Source organism: Marmota monax, unplaced genomic scaffold (genome assembly GCF_021218885.2).
Source record: "Marmota monax isolate L192 unplaced genomic scaffold, Marmota_monax_Labrador192_F-V1.1 WCK01_AAM20220418_F8-fsc00080, whole genome shotgun sequence".
Taxonomy (NCBI): Eukaryota; Metazoa; Chordata; class Mammalia; order Rodentia; family Sciuridae; genus Marmota; species Marmota monax.
Genome location: NW_026694750.1, coordinates 6078062 through 6097468, shown reverse-complemented (window position 1 = coordinate 6097468; position 19407 = coordinate 6078062). Strand labels below are relative to the sequence as shown.

Genomic DNA, 19407 nt, shown 5'->3' with positions numbered 1-19407 from the left:
AAGCTGTGCCTCAGGGAGGCCCAGGAAGGACAGGAGGCCAGAGCTATCCTCACTCATCCCCAAGTGGGTGGATCACTTTCCAAATGACTATTGTGTGACTGATGCTTGGGACTCAGCAGACAGGACAGATGCAGAGCCCCCTCCAGGAGCTCAGGGTCCAGCACCGCCATCCTCATGGCTGTACCCATTCTGACTGGGGTCTCCATATCCAGGACCCGGCCACCTTATCCCAAGGACAGAGTCCTGATGAGCAGTCAGGATGATGGCCCAGCAGAGGGGAGACACATCCCCCTCCCTGCACAGTGAGGGTGTGTCACAGGCACTGGAGCACTCAACACGTCCATGGGGGACACAGCAGCTGAGGAACTGGACAGTGGGCACCTGCCCACCCCTTGGTCCTAATGCAACCAGTCCCCGCCCCGCCGTGCACCAGCCATCTTGCTGTGTGGCAATGGAGCCTGCAAAGACACGGCGGGTTAGCGGGGAGCCCAGTGCAAAGCAAAATACTCAAGAGGATGAGGAAAGCTCCATCCCAGTCACACGAGGAAAGTTGTGGTGATGTGGACACGCAGGGCCGAGGTGCTTGGGGAAGAAGTGAGGTCACGGCAGCCTGGTGGGTGCAGACTGGTAGCAGTAGTGCAGACTGGATCAGGCAAGAGGAATGCCGTTGCCCTCTGGGGCTTGGTGTTCCCCTCTTATAGAGAGCGCTCCGAGGCCCAGGGCCCACCTGGCACGTGGCGGGTGCGGAGCAGTCTGGCTGTGCGGTGCAGTTTGCATTAGATAACCAGGAAGTTCCCAGCCATGTCGGCAGGGTTGGCTCTGTCCTTCCCTCACTTCTTGATGCCACCACTGGAATAGAGCTCCAGGACCTTCATGTCTCTGCATCCCCACAGCCACCAGGAGATGCTCGTGGGCTCCCACGCACTCCCGCCCAACCCTCAGTTGCACTGTCACCCGTGTGACTGACTCTTCCAAGCAGAATTTGCTTCCCAAAGAAAGACGTTGTGCCAGGACCCAAGGGTGGAACTCGAGGCAGGAGGCCAAGGCTGGGTCCTCCAAGGAGGGAAGGCCTTGCAGAGCCTCTTCATGCTCTCCCCAGACTTCCTGCCAGCCCAGCCCTGGGCTCCCTGGCCACAGTGCTCTTGTTCTGGGCCACCCCACATGTCCCCTCCCCTGGCCCTCTCTTCACCAGCCCTAGCCTTGCCTCTTTGATGCTGGCTGGAGCTCATCATGAGTCACCTCCCCTTGATGGCCTCCTGTACCACTGCCCCTGGAAGAGCCCTGGTGTGCTGGTCAGAGGACGTTCAAAGCTAGAGCTTGCCTCTTCCATATGGAAAACAGTGCTGTGCGCAGAGAGTAGGTGCCCTGAAGCTCTCTCCCTGGTTCCTCTCCAGCCCCTGGAAGTTACAACCTTAGGGCTCAAGAGAAGTTTGGGGGTTACTGATCTACACCTGGTTCCATTACACAGGTGGGGAAAGGAAGCAAGAACTGCCCAAGGCCAGAAACACAGGGATTAGCAGGAATGAACTCCATTTTCTTAAAAAAATATTCATATGTATTATTCAATATGTCATTCATATACATTATTTATCTATGCCATATCAGTATGTATATGCCTCCCTGTTCTCTCTTGAAATTCTTCGTCTTGTAATCTGTTTCCTTTAATATATTAATCAGTTATTTTAGAGTTGGTGTCTGTTAACTCTAATATTCTGTGAGGCTATTCCTTGGTCTGCTGTTCTTTTCTCCTTGGTTTTCGTTCATTGGGTCCTGTCCTCTAGTACGCCTGGTGATCGTGTCCTCTAGTACGCCTGGTGATCGTGTCCTCTAGTACGCCTGGTGATCGTGTGCCGGCTGCAGGGCGTGGTGTGTGATGAGCCATAGAGAAAGCTCAAGGCTCTAAATCAGAGCTCAGCAAAGGAGCCCAAGGGCCAAATGCTGTCTATCTCAAGAGCTAAGAATGACATATATTTAAATGTTTTTTTAAAGGGTAATATTTCATAGCAGATGAGAATTATTTGAAATCTTAGTTTCAGCTCGGAAGCCCATCTTAGGGATGCTCCGCCACACCCACTCTTGCAGAGTTGTTGCTGGCTACTTCTGAGCCTCAGAGGTGGACGGGGGCAGCTGCCACAGAGACAGTGTCCGGCCCTTTGCAGGGGAGGTGCCGACTCTTTCTCCAGGGCCCACCCTCGGGAGCAGAGGGCCCACTTTTTCTGTCGGAGTAGCCAGATTGGGCTGGAGGGCAGTGAGGCGGCTGCCCTTTTCTGGCTGGCTGTCCTCCCGGGAGAGTTTTTTTATACGCTCCCTGGCCCATGGATGCTTCCTGGGCTCTAGGCGGTTGTCATTTGTAGCGAGGAGGACCCTTTCCTGTATTCCAAACTCACAGGAATTGCTGGCCTCTGATCTTCCAGCCTGAGCGTGAATCACTTTTGTGTTTCAGTCTGTCCTCTGTCGGGTCCCAGTCTTGGGTCTTGAAAGGCCTCCTTGGAAACGAGGGTCAGGGTGTCATGGGGCAGGGGCTGAGCATCAGGGGGTGTTTCCTGTTTGGTTCTTTCTCCATCATGGTTGCCCCTCCTCGGGCGTCCCACCCCTCCATCCTCCTCCCTGCTGCCACCACCCCGTCCCAGCCTGGAGCCTGCCATCCTGGGGACACTGCCCATGGCCGCCATGTCCTGGGCCTTTCATGTCAGGACTTGCAGCAGCTGGCCTGGTGCGGGAGCTGGCCTGGGAGTGGGCAGTGGGGGCACAGCGATTCTCACCACATGCCCCTCCCTGAGGCCCTGAGCACAGCTGGACACACTGCCCACTGCTACCAGGTGGGCAAAGGGCCATCAGAGGGCACCCAGGGACAATGGGAAGGGAGGGGTTCTGGGGCCTTTCAAAGGCCTGTTTATCTGTTTGCTGGTTTCTGTACAATGGCTGTTGCCGGTTCGCTCGGCCCTGCCTGGAAGCCCTCACGGAGCCCTCAGGGAACCCGCGGGAAGCTGTGCTGGCTCAGTGTGGCCCACCCCGCCCCAGATCTCTGGTGGCTGCAGTTTGGGTGGACGTGTCCCTCCTGTGCTCTGCTGGCATTGCCTGTGGGCTCAAGGCCGAGGCCCTGCAGCTGGCCTGCTGGCCGCTCTGGGTGTGCGCAGGGCAACTGGACCGTCCACCCTCCAGGTTTGCCTCTGGCTCTGGAGGAGGAGTGTGGTGACATGGAGGACACTCGTTGAACCCTGGGTGGGGCCTTGGTTCAGGACTCGGGCGGATGGTGATAGGTCCGGAACCCCGAGGTGGGTTTTTTGTGGTGGGGAAGAGGTTGTGGTCCACTCTGAATATGGCATGGACAGCTGGGGCTTCCCCAGGAGCAGGGGATTCAGTGGGTGGACCGGATCAAAGAGGAGGTGTTGTGGGCGGGGGCTCTGGGGAAGCTGAAGTGCAGGGCTCTTGCTAAAGCCTGGACAGGGTACCCAGACACCACCCAGGGGGACTGGAGGGTGGACAGGGTGCCCAGACACCACTCAGGGGAACTAAAGGCTGGACGGGGTGCCCAGACACCACCCAGGGGGACTGGAGGGTGGGGAACCTGATCCGATTTGGGGGGGGGGGTCTCGCCTACCTGGCACGTTTCTTGGCAAGTCTGGATTTTTGGGTGCACAGATGGGCCCAGGAGGAGGCTCGGAGCCTGACTCATGTTTGATCAGAGACCCTGTCACTGATGGATTGGGTAGCTGCATCCAAGGCCTGGTGTCCCTGAAGATGGAGTCAGAACGTGGCTTCTAATTCCTGCCTGGGCCTCACACCAGGAGAGGCAGCCCAGGGAGGCCTGGAGCTCATTATCTCATTGATTGCTGTCTTAACCATGTTCCATGTCTGTTACAAACTTAGCTGAAGCCAGATGAATTGGGAAGGACACCGGTGCATTTAGCTCAGGATTCTGGGGGCTGGAAGTCCAAGTGCAGGGGCTGCATCTGGCCAGGGCCTCCCACTGCCCCCTAGCAGGCGAGGGTGTCCTGTGGAAGGGGGAGCGAGTGTCCTATAGCTCAGGTCTTGTCCTTACAAAGCCACTGATGCCATCAGGGGAGTCCCTACCTTATGACTTCATCTACATCTAGTGACCTCCCAGAGGCCCCCCCACCAAATGCCACCAGCATGTGAATCCGGAGATTAAGCCTCCAACACGTGGACTTTGGGGACACAGTTCACCATGGAAGTCACTGTCCCAAGACTCTACCTGTCACCCCCAGGAGGTGAGAGGAGGGGTCTTCTCACTGCCATTGCCAAGGCTCCTGGCACTTGGCCAGGTCCGGGAATCCCTTGTCCCTCCTTTGTATGTGCTGACCGAGAGGGTCATGCTTCAATCTGCTCCTCTCAGAGGGGGCTGCTGGGCAGCCTGTCCATCCTGCACGAGGATCAAAAGTTGGTGACAGTCTTAAGCCACAGGGAGGCAATGTCCTGTGTTCTGGGTTCCCCTGTGTCAATGGTGTCAAGGAAACAGCAAGATTTTAGAAAGAGCCCCAAACAAAAAGAGGAGACAGCCCCTGACTGTGGACACTGAATGCCTTGGGCTTCCAAGGCCTGAGGCCTGAGGCCTTCTGTTTGTTTAGACCCAGTTTGAAGGGTCTGCTCTGGGCCTCCACCAGGACAATCACGTCCAACTGAGCCTCTAGCCTCTGTGGAGACTCCACCAAGATCACAGCCAAGGCCGGAGCCACTCTGAGCACATACTTAGTGTGGGCTTCCACTCTGGACAGCTTCCCACCAGGGTACCTCCTGCCCACCAGAGCTGGCACCGTGCACTGTCTGCACAAGGGGACCAGTGAGATCACACTCCACGTGTCTGAGAGGGAGGGATAGCCTGGCGTGGGAGGCTGAGCCTCACCGCTTTTCAGGCACTGATTTGCTATATATGGGCTAAATGTAGCCCCTTGGGACAGGGTGCTGGCTCTGCTGGACAGGTGCTGGATAGCTGCTGGACAGGTGCTGGCTCTGCAGCTGACAGGTGGACCCAGAGCTCTCCTGCCAGGCCCAGGCCCTCAAGCAGAGGTGCCATGACCACAGGAGGTCCTCTGCTGTCCAAGCGCTGGACGCTCTTGCCCTGCCCTCTCTGGAATGGGGTGAGGCTGGCTTTCCTGCACACACCTTCAGAGCACGTTCAAGTGCTGCTGGGGCTTAAGTGAGAGAAGTGGGTCATCCCCACGTGGCTGCTGGATGCAGATCCAAGCCCGGCCGCTCTGCTCTTAAACCAGATGAGCGATACGTCCAGCCCGTGTGTGCTCAGGACTGGAAAGTGCCCAGAAGTTTAGAATCTAATCCTCTCTCTGAGGGCCTCTGGGGTTCCCTTGGGACCTGCTGACCTTTCTGTTCCAGGAAGATGCTGCCTGTCAAGGACCTTCCTGATCCCCCCTCTACCCAGTCTTGGGAAGCAGGGCCAAGGCCAGAGGAGCATCTCCCTGAACCCCACCAGCTGCCAGGCACCAGCCGACCCGTGGGAGTCAGAGGAGCAGTGCAAGGGCTGGCTTCTGTTCATGACCCATTTTCAAGTCCATTTCTTTGAGCTCAGAAATGCCAAGCATTTCACTGTGTCCCTCGAAGTGTGGCCTCGCCAGCTGCACCCCCGGGAGGCCTGTGGTCATGCAGAGGGAGAGGCCCAGGATAAAGGTTTCCCGGCCCCTACAGTCACCCCACATCACAGTGCCCACCTGAATTCTGGGGTCCTCTAGGGCAGGGTCACAAACTTTTTCTTCAGGGGTCAGATGAGTGTTCTAGGCTGGTGGCTGAGTGGTCTGTGAAACCGCTGAGCTCCACCCTGCCGCAGGGGCTGCAGGAATAGCACGGAAATGAAAGAGCAGGGCCGAGTTCCAATAAAACTTTATTAACAACCTCAGGTAGTGGGCCAGCCCTCAGGCCTCACAGGGCCACCGTCAGAATGGGCATTTCATCACCTCCTTGGAGGACATGGGGGTGTGGCTCTAAAAACCAGTCCCAGAGCCACCCTGGGGGACACAGCTGCCCAATGAGGACCCCCCATGCATCAGGGGGTGCAGAGCTGAAAGTCAACACGTACCTCCTGAGCAGATGCCCGCCCTGTCCTTTATGTGCAAATGAGAAAGCCCAGCCCAGCAGATGCGCCATCTTCCCAGGGCTGTAGGGACCAATGACCATTAACGGGTGACTGAAGACACCAGGTGTTATCTTCTCACAAGGTGTCACGGGGCCAGCCTCCCTCTGGAGGCGCCAGGGGAGGATCCTTCCAGCCTCGACCAGATTCGGGCGGCCTCTGGCTTTCCTTGGCTTGTGGCCACAGGACCCCGGAGGTGACCTCCATCCTCGTGTGTTCTTTTCCTCTGTGTCTCTCTGTCCTCTCCTCTTTTGTCCCTTGTAAGGACACCAGCCATTGGATCTCAGACCCACTCTAAATCCAGGATGATCTCATCTCGAGATCCTTAAGTAATTAAGTCTGCCAAGTAAGGCGCATTTGGAAGGTTCTAGGTGGATGTGGGTTCTGGGGTGCACCATCCAATCAATCTACCACAGCAAGGCTCAGCCACTTGTCCACGGGCTCGACCCCCAGGTGCCAGAGAAGTGTGTGTGTTCAGAGCCGGGCTCCGGCCTTGGCTCTGGGGGGTCATGACTTTGCAAACAGGTGAGGGCTCTGGCCTCCTGGGAGGGTCTCCTGAGGTGCCTTGGGAGAGCTTCTCAGCCTGGAGGGCAGAGCCTTCCGTCAGTCAACAGGTCCCCAAGGTCCTCCTGCCCGCCACGTCCCTCCCCTGACTGTGCACCCAGGCCGAGCCCCTCCCTCAGGCGGAGTGGCAGCTCCAGCTGCAGTTTGGTCCCCAGGGACGGTGCTGGGGAGTGGAAGTGGCTCGGTGGCTTCTCCCGGCTCGGGAGCTGGCTGCCGTGTGGTCTTTCTGCCAAGACGGTCCCAGCTCTCTGTGTTCCTGGCTGTGACGCTGCTCAGAGACGTCTCCAAAAGCAGAGGCCGTTCCCCTGTTAGAGCACTCCTGACGCGGCCAACCCACAGACGACAGTCCTAGCTGAGCCTGGCGTCGGGACTGTGAGTGTCCGTGGCCAGCACCAGGCCTACGTGATCCCCAGGTCTCCTCGGACAGGCTACCATGGCCTCGGGGAGAAAGGACCATCCTCTCCAAGGGACTGTGCAGGGAGGTGGTGAGGAGCCGGGCTCTGGAGGGGCCTGCTTGGGTTTGAGTCTCCCACGAGCTGTGTCTTATGTACAGAAAAAGATCAATCTGCCCTAAAATGTCCTTGCTCCAGGCTCCAGGGAGGCTGTCCTGCATGGTAAGAGTCTCTGTTTACCTGGGAGCCTTGGGCCAGGCCAGATAAAGGCCTTAGGCCTCGTTATATCCAGGTGGGCTGTGGAGGGCTGGACACCTAGGTCAGCCGTGCAGGTCTCAACCATCTCTGCATGTTAATCCCCAACAGCTGTGGCCACCAAGGCTCAGATGAACATCGGTCATTAGCAACACCCCATGCGGGTTGTCAGCGCTGCCCACAGCCCTCTGGAGGGCCATCAGAGCTCACCCCCTGCTCTCTCCTGGACCCAGCCCCATGCTCTTCTTCCCACGGCTGAATCTCGCCGGTGTGCTCCAGCTGCAAGAAGCTAGAATTCCGGGCTCCTTGGCTTTTCTAAGCTCTACACGCGCCTCCAGCAATGTCTGGCCTGCGTTCTGCGCTGGGCCACCTTGAGGAGATCCCTGTGGCCCTCCCTGTGGTCTGCAGCCCCTGGTGGCGGTGACACCTAGCCCTGTGCCCTGAAGTCAGGGTCACTTTAGCTGCAGGAAGCCACTCTCCTGCGGCCTTTCCACCCTGCTCAGAAAGGAAGGCCTGGAGCAGAAAGGGGTGTGAAGGGGAGGGGGCAAGAGAGCGCTCAGATTTTGCAGGTTGACGCCACAGAAGGTGTGAACAAGGGACACCCCTGACCCTGTCACCGGAGGCTGCTCGGCCTCAGCATGTTGACGGCGGCGCTCTGAAGCCTGCTCACCAGCTTCTTTGGCCTCCACCCACTGGATGCCGGCAGAACTACCGCAGCCCCAGTTCTGAATACCAAGTGTCTCCAGGCACTGCCACATGAGCCCCCAGTGAGGCCAGGGCTCCAGCTGGCCCTGGTTCTTGGTGGGTGGTCCCCCAAGGTCCCCTCTCGCTGGGCAGACCGCCCCATGAGATGTCAGCACAGCCTTCCCTCAGCGGTGCCTCCTCCCTGTGAGGGACCCTGTCCTCAGCTGGAGGGACCTCTGAGGAGTGGAGGCTAGTCTAGGCTTGATGCACCCCCTAGCTGGGGTCACCCTCGGTGGTCAGTTCTGTGAGTCCACCTGGCTGGGCTGAAAGACTCTGAGATCACTGGTAAAACAGTATTTCTGGGAGAGATCGGCCCTTGGACCAGTGGACTGAGCACAGACCCCCCTCCCCAGGCCTGGCGGGCATCGTTCAGTCAGTTGAAGACTCAGGCAGAGGAGGAAGGGACGTTCTCTGCCTGAGCTGGGACGCCCACATTCTCCTGCCTTTGGACTTCAAAGGTCTTGGTTCCTGGGTCTTCAGACTCTGGGACTCACAGCAGTGTCCACTCTCCTCCTGGGCCTGGGCTTCACACCATCAGATGTCTCCTTCTTAGCTCTTGTGACTGGACCAAACCACACCACTGGCTTTCCTGGCTGTCTAGCTTGCCGATGGCACCTAAGGGACTTCTTGGCTCCTGGAACCCCAAGAGCTAATGTCCTTAGTAGATCTCCTTTGAAATATGAATATGCATATTTGACATAATATGATATGATGTATCTCCTGCTTGTTGGGCTTCTCTGGAGAACTGTGACTATTATACTGAGCCCTTGGAAGCCTCTGCCAGGTAACTCAAACCAGCACACTTTTTGGTGTTCCTGCCATAGAAGCCAGTGGCCTTATTTTTCCTTGAAAACTTCGAAATTGGCATTTTGGGGTACACAGCGTCACCTCTCGCCTATCAGACTCAACCTTGCAAGATGGAGAGCCTTGCACTGAGTGACTGGAGATCTTTGTTCCCATCACTCAGGCAAGTGAGACCCTGTGTTGTAAAATAGGCTGCCAGAAGCACAGAACTGTCATCCATTTACCTTGGCAAATTCCAGAGCCATTGCTCCCGCCTCCATCCAAGCGTGACGGCCAAATGTGCCACCTACCTCCTCACGGGCTGGAAGGGAAAGCTCGCGGTGGCTTTGTTTTTGCAGTCGACGGTGGCCCGTTTTTGATCCGGCTCCTTTTAATAAGACCTCATTCAGACCCAGAGATGGATTACGAACTTCCACATCAATCTTCAGGGCCTGATCTTATTACAATCCACCACAAATATAACCATAAAAGCCCTATTGATTGATGCAGAGCTTGGTAATCCATCTGTCCCCATCCATTATTCTGGGTATAATTTTTCATTATCAGGATGGCAGCTGATTCCCAGCACATTAGTATACAGTGGCAATTACCAGGAGCAGAAAGAGCCCCTAAATTAGCAGGAGCAATAACACCTGTCAGGAAGGGGAGCGAGATCCACACACAGCGGGCTCCCGGCTCCAGGACCAGGTCTGCATTGCAAAGAGCTTCTCGATGGGATTCAGTGTGTCGACCTTGGAAGTGGAGAGGGGAGAGCTGGGTGCTTCTCCTCTCTTGGGACCGTGGCGAGCACGTGCCCTTTAGGTGACATCCCTGTCGGCCTGATCAGCCCTCCTGACAGCTGGCAGGAAGATGGCTCCCGAGCTGCCTGGCCAGGGTCAGTGGGCTTGGTGGACACATGTTCCTGCCTGTGTTATCTAGCCACCTCCAGAGACTCACCAGAGTGTTCAAGGTGTGGATAGAGACGCCGTGGGAAAGGGCATCCCGGGGCACTTCCTCCTGAGGACAGGCATGTGCAGAGCCGGAAAAGTCCTGTGGAGGTTCAGTGGGGTGGGGTCGTCTCCCAGCTAAGGATTCACGAGTGAAACACCTTTCCAAGATGCAGTTCTTTTTAACGCAAATGGAAAACACTGAGGGGGAGGTATGGCTGTAATATTCAGAGGGTCAGTGAAGGGATCAGTCTGGCCAGTTTCTTCCTGAGTTGCCCCAAATCAGGAATCCTGTCTGTCTGATTTCTGCCGGGGGCCATCATGCGAAGCCGTCTGCTCTCAGGCTGCTTCATAAGGTCCAGCTCAGCGGGGTGAGGCCGCCACTGCCCCATGCTGTGGGCTGGGCCTAAGTTAAAGTCTGTCTTTGCAATCGTCTTGACAGCGGCCAGTGGAAATCCCAGCAGACAGTGGGCGGGTGGAGATGACCAGGAAGGTGCTAATCTTTCAAACCAAAAGACGGCAATTTGAGTCTCAGTGTTAATTGATCATGCAAAGCAGATTTGTAGTTCTATTTGATTTATAAGCAAGGCCACTTGGGCTATTCATCTGACCTGGGGTCTGACACTGGGGTCTGTGGGCTGACGTGGCTGGGGTCTGTTCTTGTTCACACAGTTTTACTGGACACAGCCACACCTGTTGGCTGACATGTTGTCGGTGGCCTGCTTTGGCACCAGGACAGCAGCTGAGTAGCTGTGACAGCCTGCTGGGCTGGGCGTGGTGTGTATAACTCGTGGGATTGGAGGTCCTCCCAGGGAGGTCCCCCCAGGGTGGTGGCGTGAAACTCTAAGAGGTGGCCCATGGGAGGTCCTGGTTCACTGGGGACCTGGGGCCTGTGGGGCCCTAGCCTCTCTGCCCTGGCTCCTAAAGCCGTCTGCTAGCACACGTGTGCACCTCCCGTCACCATCTGCCGTGTGACCCAGCCTCCCAGACCTGAGCTCGGGCCGGGGCCATGACCTGGGACCTCTGGGCTGGTCAGCTCTCTGCCTCTGTGAAAGGGCGTGAGATGAACCTGGCGTGTGACAGGAGGGAAGCCTTACTTTGGCCACCATCTTGGAGGTTTCCGTCCCGGCTGCCTGTCCCCCCTCGCTGTGGGAAGGTGGTGAGGCACAAGGTCACGTGAGGGGCGTGGGCAGAGCCACCTCCTCCCCTCGTGGCAGCTGGAGGCGCAGAGAGTGTGAGCTGAGGTCCCAACTGCTCCTTCAAGGGCACAGCCCAGCCCACTAATCTCCTTCCACTTGGTCTCCACCTCTGAAGGTTCCTCCAGCTCCCCATATACCAACAGCTGGGCACTAAGCCTTCTCAACATGAGACCCTAAGATCTAAACCAAGGGATGGCACCTTCCTTAGAAGGTCTAGAACAGGAGATCGGGGATTTGAATCCCAGCGGTGCTTCAACTAAACTTTCAAACTCTTTCAAAGATCCAAACCAAGAACAACCCAAACTGTGAGCTAAAAAAAAACCCTTTTCTCTTTCTACAGTTAGCTGTTTCAGGTATTTGGTTGTAGTACTGCCAAGCTGACTAACACAGAGACCATATTTCCTGTAAGTCTGAAATACTTACTCTCTGGTCCTTTACGACAAAGTTGTCTGGGATCCACGTGAAGAAGTAAGGGATTTGACACTAATAAGTAAGTGGCTCCTGGCATTTAGAGAGGACCAAATGATTGGACAGATGATTTAGACAATAAACAACTTCTCACACCGTGCTCAGTTCTCTGACTAGCAACCAGCATTCCAGATAGGGAAAGGGATGATGAATCCTTTAGGATTTTCCATATTCCAAACTGCTTCCTGCCAATATTATTAGGATCATGTTTCCAAAAAACCCGGTCTTTCTCTCCCCTCTCTGACCATAGGTAGGGTCTGTAGGTTCTTCTCATAGCTGTGGCGTTTTATGCAGGAACCCAGGAGCCCGTCAAAGCCCAGGTGTGAGACTTAGAAACACAAAGCTGGATTTTTTGCAAGCAAAGTACATGAGGAGTGGGAAAGCCTTTATCTATACCAATCACAGACAAAGGTTGGCTGCGATGTGCTGGGCTGGGGTTTAGCTATTTGATTTTCTCAGTGACTCCAGAGCAGGCAACTGCCCTTCATCCTGGGTCTGCCAGGTGACCAGGAGAAAGTGCCCTTCCCTCTCCAGGCCTCGGCTCCTGGTTAGTCAGACGGGTATGAACAGCACAGGAGGAGGCTGGGCTCCGTGCACCACTGCGTGGAGCTCAGCGTGGAGAAGCATCCACTCAAGAAGCAGAGCCGTTCATCATCCTGTTAGTCGTCCAGACCCTCTCCTCCGGCCATTAACCACACATTGCTTCCTCTCAATTTTAATTTGGGAAGTCCAAGGGGGAGAATTCACGTGGAAGGCGGGGGAAAGGCCTCCAGAACAAGCCGACGTTGGAAATACCATCATCGTCTTTGCTCCTGTTCCCCTGGTTTCTTTTTGGACTTCTCAGTTGTAAGTTCAATAATATGACATTCAGCGGCCGCTGCGAGATCCTATGCTAGGTATTGTGCATGCCCAAGGAAGGGAGCAGGTATAAAAATCAGGAAGATTTGGTCCTTTATAAGGAGCCCCCAGGTGCACAAGGGCCTCAGGCAAAGAGCTGGGCTTCTGTTCCAAGTGAGTGGTCACGAGGCGTCCGTGAGCCCGCTGCACCCTCCCCTGCTCTCGGTTTCTTTGATTCCTCAGAAGAGGAAAACCAATGCCTTCCCAGCTCACCCAGGAGATGGCAGGGCGTTAAACACTGAGGGTCCCGCTGCCTTTCTGAGAATTCCAGAGCCTTCCAGCCCCACGGGGACTCCACCCACCAAGAGCTCCCTTGGCAATCAGAGGTCAAGACACCGAGGTTCCCTCTCTGGCCCTGCAGAGGTTAGACAACGTGTGACGCACGCCATTCTCCCAGGGGACGCTCTGTGCCTCTGGAGGGCCTGGCCTCTCCGTCCGTCCTGCAGCTCCCTGTGGCTCACCCTGCCCTCTTCACTCTGTGCTCTGCACGTGTTCAGTGTTGGCCGAGAGCATGGCAGCTTTAGACCAAGAAAGATCAAGTTCTTGTTGTGGGAATTGACACAAAACGGCTGAGAGACCCCGGGCACGGGCCTGGAGAAAGCTCTCCTCAAGGGCCTCCCTCGCAGGAGAGGGTGGGGCTAGCATTTGCCTCCGCGAGGTAGAAGCTCCGGGAAGGAAGAGGAGCGGCCTCTGACATGGAGACAAGAGGAGGGAGCCCACCAGGGTGAGCAGACCCTTGGGCTAACTGCAAGGGAGTCAAGGTGGTGGGACACCTCTGCTCTCAGTGCGGCCTCGAAGCAGCAGATCCCACGGAATGGGAGGAACTCGCACCAGCTTCCCAGATGGCTTTCCCTTCCATAGTGGTGATGATGGTGTCTACCTTTGTGACTCGTACCAGGAATAAATGGTATAAGAACACACTTGACTGTTGCTACAGCTCATTGAGCATGTCTGTGACCATCAGTACCTTTGCCTTCCACATCACCACCACCGTCATCACTACCATCACCATCACGATGATGGTGACGATGACAACGTTGATGATGTTGGTGACAGGATGACACTGATGATGAAGATAATAGGGATGATGATGGGGACAGGCATGATGATGATGTTAGTGAAATCACCATCTTTCTTTTCACATCACCTTCATCACCACCACCATCACCATCGCTATCGTCATCATCATCATCATCACAAACAATATCACCATTGCTGTCATCACCACTACCACCACCACCATCACCACCATCATCATCACCATCATCACCACCATCATCATCACCATCATCACCATCACCATCATAACCCTCATCACCACCATCACCCTCATCACCACCATCATCATCACCACCATCACCATCAGCACCACCATCATCATCACCATCATCACCACCATCATCATCACCATCATCATCACCATCATCACCATCACCATCACCATCATCACCACTATCATCATCACCATCATCATCATCATCACCATCACCATCACCACCATCATCACCACCATCATCATCACCATCATCACCACCATCACCATCACCATCGTCACCATCATCGCCACTATCATCATTACCATCATCATCACCACCATCATCACTATCACCATCACCATTATCACCATCATCATTATCACCATCATCATCACTATCATCATCACCATCACCATCATCAGCACCACCATTATCATCACCATCATCATCTCCATCATCACCACCATCATCATCACTATCACCATCACCATTATCACCATCATCATCACTATCATCATCACCATCACCATCATCACCACCATCACCATCATCAGCACCACCACCATCACCATATCACCATCACCATCATCACCATCACCACCACCATCATCATCACTATCATCACCACCATCATCAGCACCACCCATCATCATCACCATCACCACCACCATCACCATCATCATCATACCATCCTCATTATCATCACCATCACATCATCATCACCATCACCACCACCATTGCTGACACCATCACCATCATCATCCTACCATCACCATCATCATCCTACCATCACCATAATCCACACTGTCACCAGCAGGACCTCAGTTGCCATCCCCACCTTCCCTTTCCACACGTCAGCCTCCTCCTCATCCCAGGAAGCACAGACACAGGATCGGCTCATCCTCTTCCTGGCAGCACGGCTGTGTCCTGACGAGGCTGAGGGAGGGTGTGGACGGAGGGTAGGTGCACACTGAGCAGGCAACACCCTCCATGCTTGTCCCTTAAACGGCGTCCTTTCAACACTTCCTCTGCCCACAGGTCTTTGTCGGGTCTCAGGGAACCCGGTGGGGGAGCACTCACCTGGGTGCAGCTGAGCGTGGTGCCTGCAGTGTACCTTAGCTTTCAGCCCCGCTGGCACACTGACCTGGCAGCCCTGGAGGGAGGGAAACTCACTCACCTGGAAGGTCACAGCAGGTGCCACAGATGGGGCACAGGTGTACGGAAGGCTGTGGGTCAGAACTAGCAGAGAATCCTGCAACTTCAAGAAGTGCCCAAGCAGCTGTTCCCTAGGAGTGGGCATCATGGCTGAGAGGGTCACCACTGGCACCGTGTGACACACAGAAGGTGCACAGCAAACAGATGGTGAGCGGGTGCGTGGCAGATGCATGAACTGCGCCATGACACTCCAGTGTCAGCTGCTCGTTCCCTGGTGGTGCTTGTCCCGTGGGCTGGGAATGGGAATCCCTCCTGACAAACGGCAGTGGCCCCCACAGAGGGGGGAGTGGGGAGGCAGAGCTCGTTTTCTGGTCGTGCCAACTTTTAATTATTTATTAACAATTTCCCCCACGAGATGGTTCTCGGCAGAGAGGTAACATCTGTTTGTGAGGCTCTCTGGGAGGCCACCAGAGAGATCTCGACACTCTGCAATCTGCCCCACAGGAACACGCACAGGTGCTCTCAGCCCGCTCCCACCTGCTTGGTCAGGTGGGACAGGCAGCTCTCTGCAGAGTGGGCATTAAGATTGGGTGCCCCCTGGAGGCAGGGTGGGCACCCACAAGTTTGATCAGCGGGGCAGGAGGGCAGGCCTTTGTCCTCCAGCTCCCCAGATGTAGGTCTAGCCAACAGCAGAAGGACAGAGCCAGGGCGGTGGACCTTCAGATGGCCCTGGCCCAGCACTCGGACAGGAATGATCCTAGTGTCCATGTCCCAGGAAGGCTATGAGAGATGTGGTTAGGAAGGATGGGCCTGGGGTGGGGGCCAGAGGCAGGAGCTGCTGGCAGCCTGCCCCTCTCCCCTGCCCCTTGCTCCTGTGGATGGGACACTGGGAGGAGGGAGGGGGAGGCCCTGTCTTCAGGCATGTGCCTGCATGGCCAGCAGACAGCTCCTGGCCAGGCTCTGGGTGTCCTGCTGCTGAAGCAGCCTGTTCTTCTGTTCTGCCGAGCCCACTGCCCACCTGCCTTCCTTCCCCCACCAGAGAGAGGGACAGGCAGGGAGGGCAGACCATCTGTGTTCAGGTCCTGGGCCACCCTGGCCTTTTCGGGGTTAGACCAAACCTGTCCTCACCCCCACCATGCTCATGGGTGCAGAATTCAGGAGCAGAACTCAGGTGCAAGGCGGGGCAGGAGGTCCTCTGGGAAGGTCTCCTTGGGGCCCATCTGAAGCCAGTAAGAGCAGCAGGCCAAGGACACAGCCGCCTGGGGCCAGTCTTGGCTCAGGGCCTGCGAGCCCAGGCCAGGAGCGTCCCTTCCTGACCCAGGCGGGAGCAGCTGGGCGGGAGCCCTGGCGCGGCCCTGACGCTGTCTCCTCCTCCAGGTTTGGCTGTGCATCAGATCATCACCATCACCGTCTCCCTCATCATGGTCATCGCTGCCCTCATCACAACTCTTGTCTTAAAAAATTGGTAAGGCCTGGAAATGGGGGGCTGCGGGGTCCCCAGGGAGGTGTGCACAGCGAGGCGCTGACCTGTCGTCTCCGGCTGGGAGGTGCAGCCTCCGTGTCGTTTTCCCGTTTGGGGAAGGACGGTCCACGCAGCCTGGCCTGGGCCCCTTGGCCGCCGGCTAGGCGGAGTCTGCTCCATGACGTGGCCTTGCTGTGGCTTCCTTTGCAGCAGGAAGCCGCGGACTCAGCTTCCCAGGACGCCTTTGCCCCCGTCCCCAGCTCTGCTCCTGGATCCCTGTGCACCTTGGGGTGCCCCCAGCACAATCTCTACTTCATCACCCCCAGGCCCTTCCCTAGAAAGGCAGGGACCACCCTACCTGCCCCACGGTCTGGGGTGGCCAGTGGCTGGCCAGCCTTGCCCAGCCCCTCCCCTGCCCTCTCGTGGCCACTGTTTCTGAAGCAGGTCACGCTTTGCCGTGGGCAGCCTGCCTTCACCTGTCCCTCGTGGAAAGTGGCCTACTTTGGGGCCAGCCTTACTGGGTACGCACACCTGACACACTCCTGAGCCACCCAGGGAGCTGCTGGGTGACCCTGCCGCCTGCAGCCACCCGCAGCCACGGTGCCTCCAGCTAGCTCAAGAGCTTCAGGTCCCCGTGGGGCAGCTGGCCCCAGGTCCGCCAGCCTGCAGACACGATGTGAAACAGACAGGGAGGCACTGGAGCAGGAGACCAGGCACCTACTGGTGGGGTCTGACAGAGGGGGGTGGGGCACAACCCAGGAGCCCCCCCCAGATGCCAGTCCTCCAGGCTGCCGCCTCCTATAGCCAGCCCAGGGGCCCCACCTGTCCTCGGGGGCAGGAGACGAGGACAGCTCCGGTTGTCCTGAAGCAGTGGAGCTTCTCAGGCAGGGCTGGCCCAGGCCGGGGTTAAAACCCCTGGATCAGATGGACGTCTAGCAGGACAAACCCCTTGGGCCCTCTTGGGAAGGGCATCATGCCCTCAAAGGGGACAGGGCATAGTGCCCTCTCCGTGGCAGGTGGCCCAGCCGTCCTCTCGGTTCCTAGACACCTGGTCTGCAGGAAGACGCCAGAGTCCCGGGAAAACCTCCCGGGGGCGAGGGGCCATGACCAGGGGGTGAGGGCCATGACCAGGGGCCTCCTCTGTGGCCTTGGCCTGGTGCTCACCTTCTCCTTTGGGGTGGGGAGGCCACTGCAGGAGGCAGAGCCAGGGAGTGAGTGGGACTTCCGGAAGACAGGGTCCCCACCCACCCAGCGTGTCCCTCACTTCACACGGGCTCTGGGAATAAAAGGGGGACACGGGGAGACAGACTCCACAGGGGGTGTCCTTGGCTCCCCAAGCTACAGGAAGGTCCCCCAGCCACCCCCTCAACCTCCTCGCAAACTTGTCCTAAAAGGGCACCCAGGAGGCCACCGAGTGCCTGCCCATTGCATGCCTTCATGAACAGGGGCAGGAGTCCCCTGCTCAGCCTCAGTGGCCTCTGCAAGCCCCTGAGATCCAGAAAGAGGGATGAGGCCGAGGACGACAAGCCGGAGAGCCCCTGCAGACCCTGTCAGGGACGAAGGATACACCAGGCTCCTCTCTGGCTTGTGAATTGGTTGGGCTGAGGACGGGGAACCCCTCCTTATCAACTCTCCCTGGAGACTGTCACATGGTCCACCCCCGACTGGACCCCAGGGGTCCCCCGCCATCTGGCCCCCCGGCAGCGAGCACCACCAGTTTGCATGCTGAGAGGTGCCTGTGGGACCCGGGGTCAGCTCCGTGGTCCGGTTGGCATCCTTCAGCTGAGCAAGGCCTGCAGCCCCCCCTCTCAGCCGACAGCGCTCCCTGAGCTCATGGCCATATTTAAAATTCAAATTTTGTATTTTAAAAAAGCGCTGATTGCTTGATTGTGGTTGATCTTTCTGAAGAGGCTGGGAATTACCATCTAATATTAAATGGCGTCTGCCTCGTGCCTGAGGGACGCTTCCACCTGCAGCGGGCGAGCGGCAGGTCGGGCCCTGCCCGCCCCCCACCCCGAGCCCTCTCTCTCCTAGCTGCGCCCAAAGCGGGAACACCCGGAGGAACAGCCACCAGCGCAAGATCAACCAGCAGGAGGAGAGCTGCCAGAACCTGACGGACTTCACCCCGGCCCGGGTGCCCAGCAGCATGGACATCTTCACGGCCTACAACGAGACGTTGCAGTGCTCCCACGAGTGTGTCAGGGCGTCCGTGCCCGTGTACACCGACGAGACGCTGCACCCCTCGGGGGAGTACAAGTCCACGTTCAATGGGAACCGGTAAGCTCAGTGTGGGCAGGTCCCACGCGCTGCTCCTGGGTCGGACCCTGGCGCTGGCTGTGGCCCCGCTGCAGCCCCTGGACAGGTCCGGTGGCCCTACAGACCACTGAGGGGCCAGCAACGCAGACAGCCACTTTGGCCAAATAAGAGGAAGGTGGTAGGTACCCATGGGCACGTCGCCTCCCCCAGGGAACAGCAGCGTGGCGGGAATCCCCAGGTGTGGGCAGGGAAAGGTGCCGCGGGCTCCCCTGCGTTCTCTGCTACATGGGGCAGGCAGTGCCCGTAACCCCGGGGTTCAAAGCCAGCCATGCAGCTGTCCCTCCCGAGGATGGACACGTTAGACTTGGCCCTGCCCAGAGTCAGGGTCTCTGCGACCCGGCAGTAAGCATCAGCAGCACGTGGGGCAGAAAGACCAGATGCCAATCAGAGTCCAGACGCGGCTTATTAAATGCTCTTTTTATCATTCCCGTGCAATCCCTCAAAGAAGACACCCTCCTCCGGCCACCCCTGGGGTGTTGGAGAAACCCTGAGTCAGCTTCTCAAGGTTTGTCCAGAATTAAATTAAAATATCAATCAGCTATTTTTTTTAAAGTGAGCAGCCCTCGTGCATCATTTTGTAAATTTAAAAAGAAAAGTACCCAACAACTTACAGACCTCAGGGAGAAGGGAGCAGGCTCCAGGCTGACCTGAGGGTCCCCTCCCCACAGGGAGGGCAGCCAGGACCAGCCCTGGCACTCCTAAGAGTTCACCCAGGAGCCTCACCTGGGGTGGCCTTGGGGAAAGGTGGAGAAGCCACCTGCCCTGTCTCTGATTTGCTTGGGGACAGGGAGGCAGGGCCTTGGCAATCAAGGGCTGCCAGGGCCACCTCTGGTGTCCGCGGTACTGTGGGCTCCCGATGCTGCAGT

General features: G+C 57.1%; 1 protein-coding gene across 1 annotated transcript in view; it reads left to right on the top strand.

Annotated features, from left to right (window-relative positions):
• The window catches only part of Ajap1 (adherens junctions associated protein 1), a 109414-nt gene that overhangs the window by 75913 nt on the left and 14094 nt on the right, over window positions 1-19407 (top strand). Inside the window, exons 3-4 of the mRNA XM_046424762.2 lie at window positions 16141-16228; window positions 18260-18502. Of these exons, the coding sequence (XP_046280718.1) occupies window positions 16141-16228; window positions 18260-18502 (331 nt within the window). The remainder of the gene's footprint in view (window positions 1-16140; window positions 16229-18259; window positions 18503-19407) is intronic.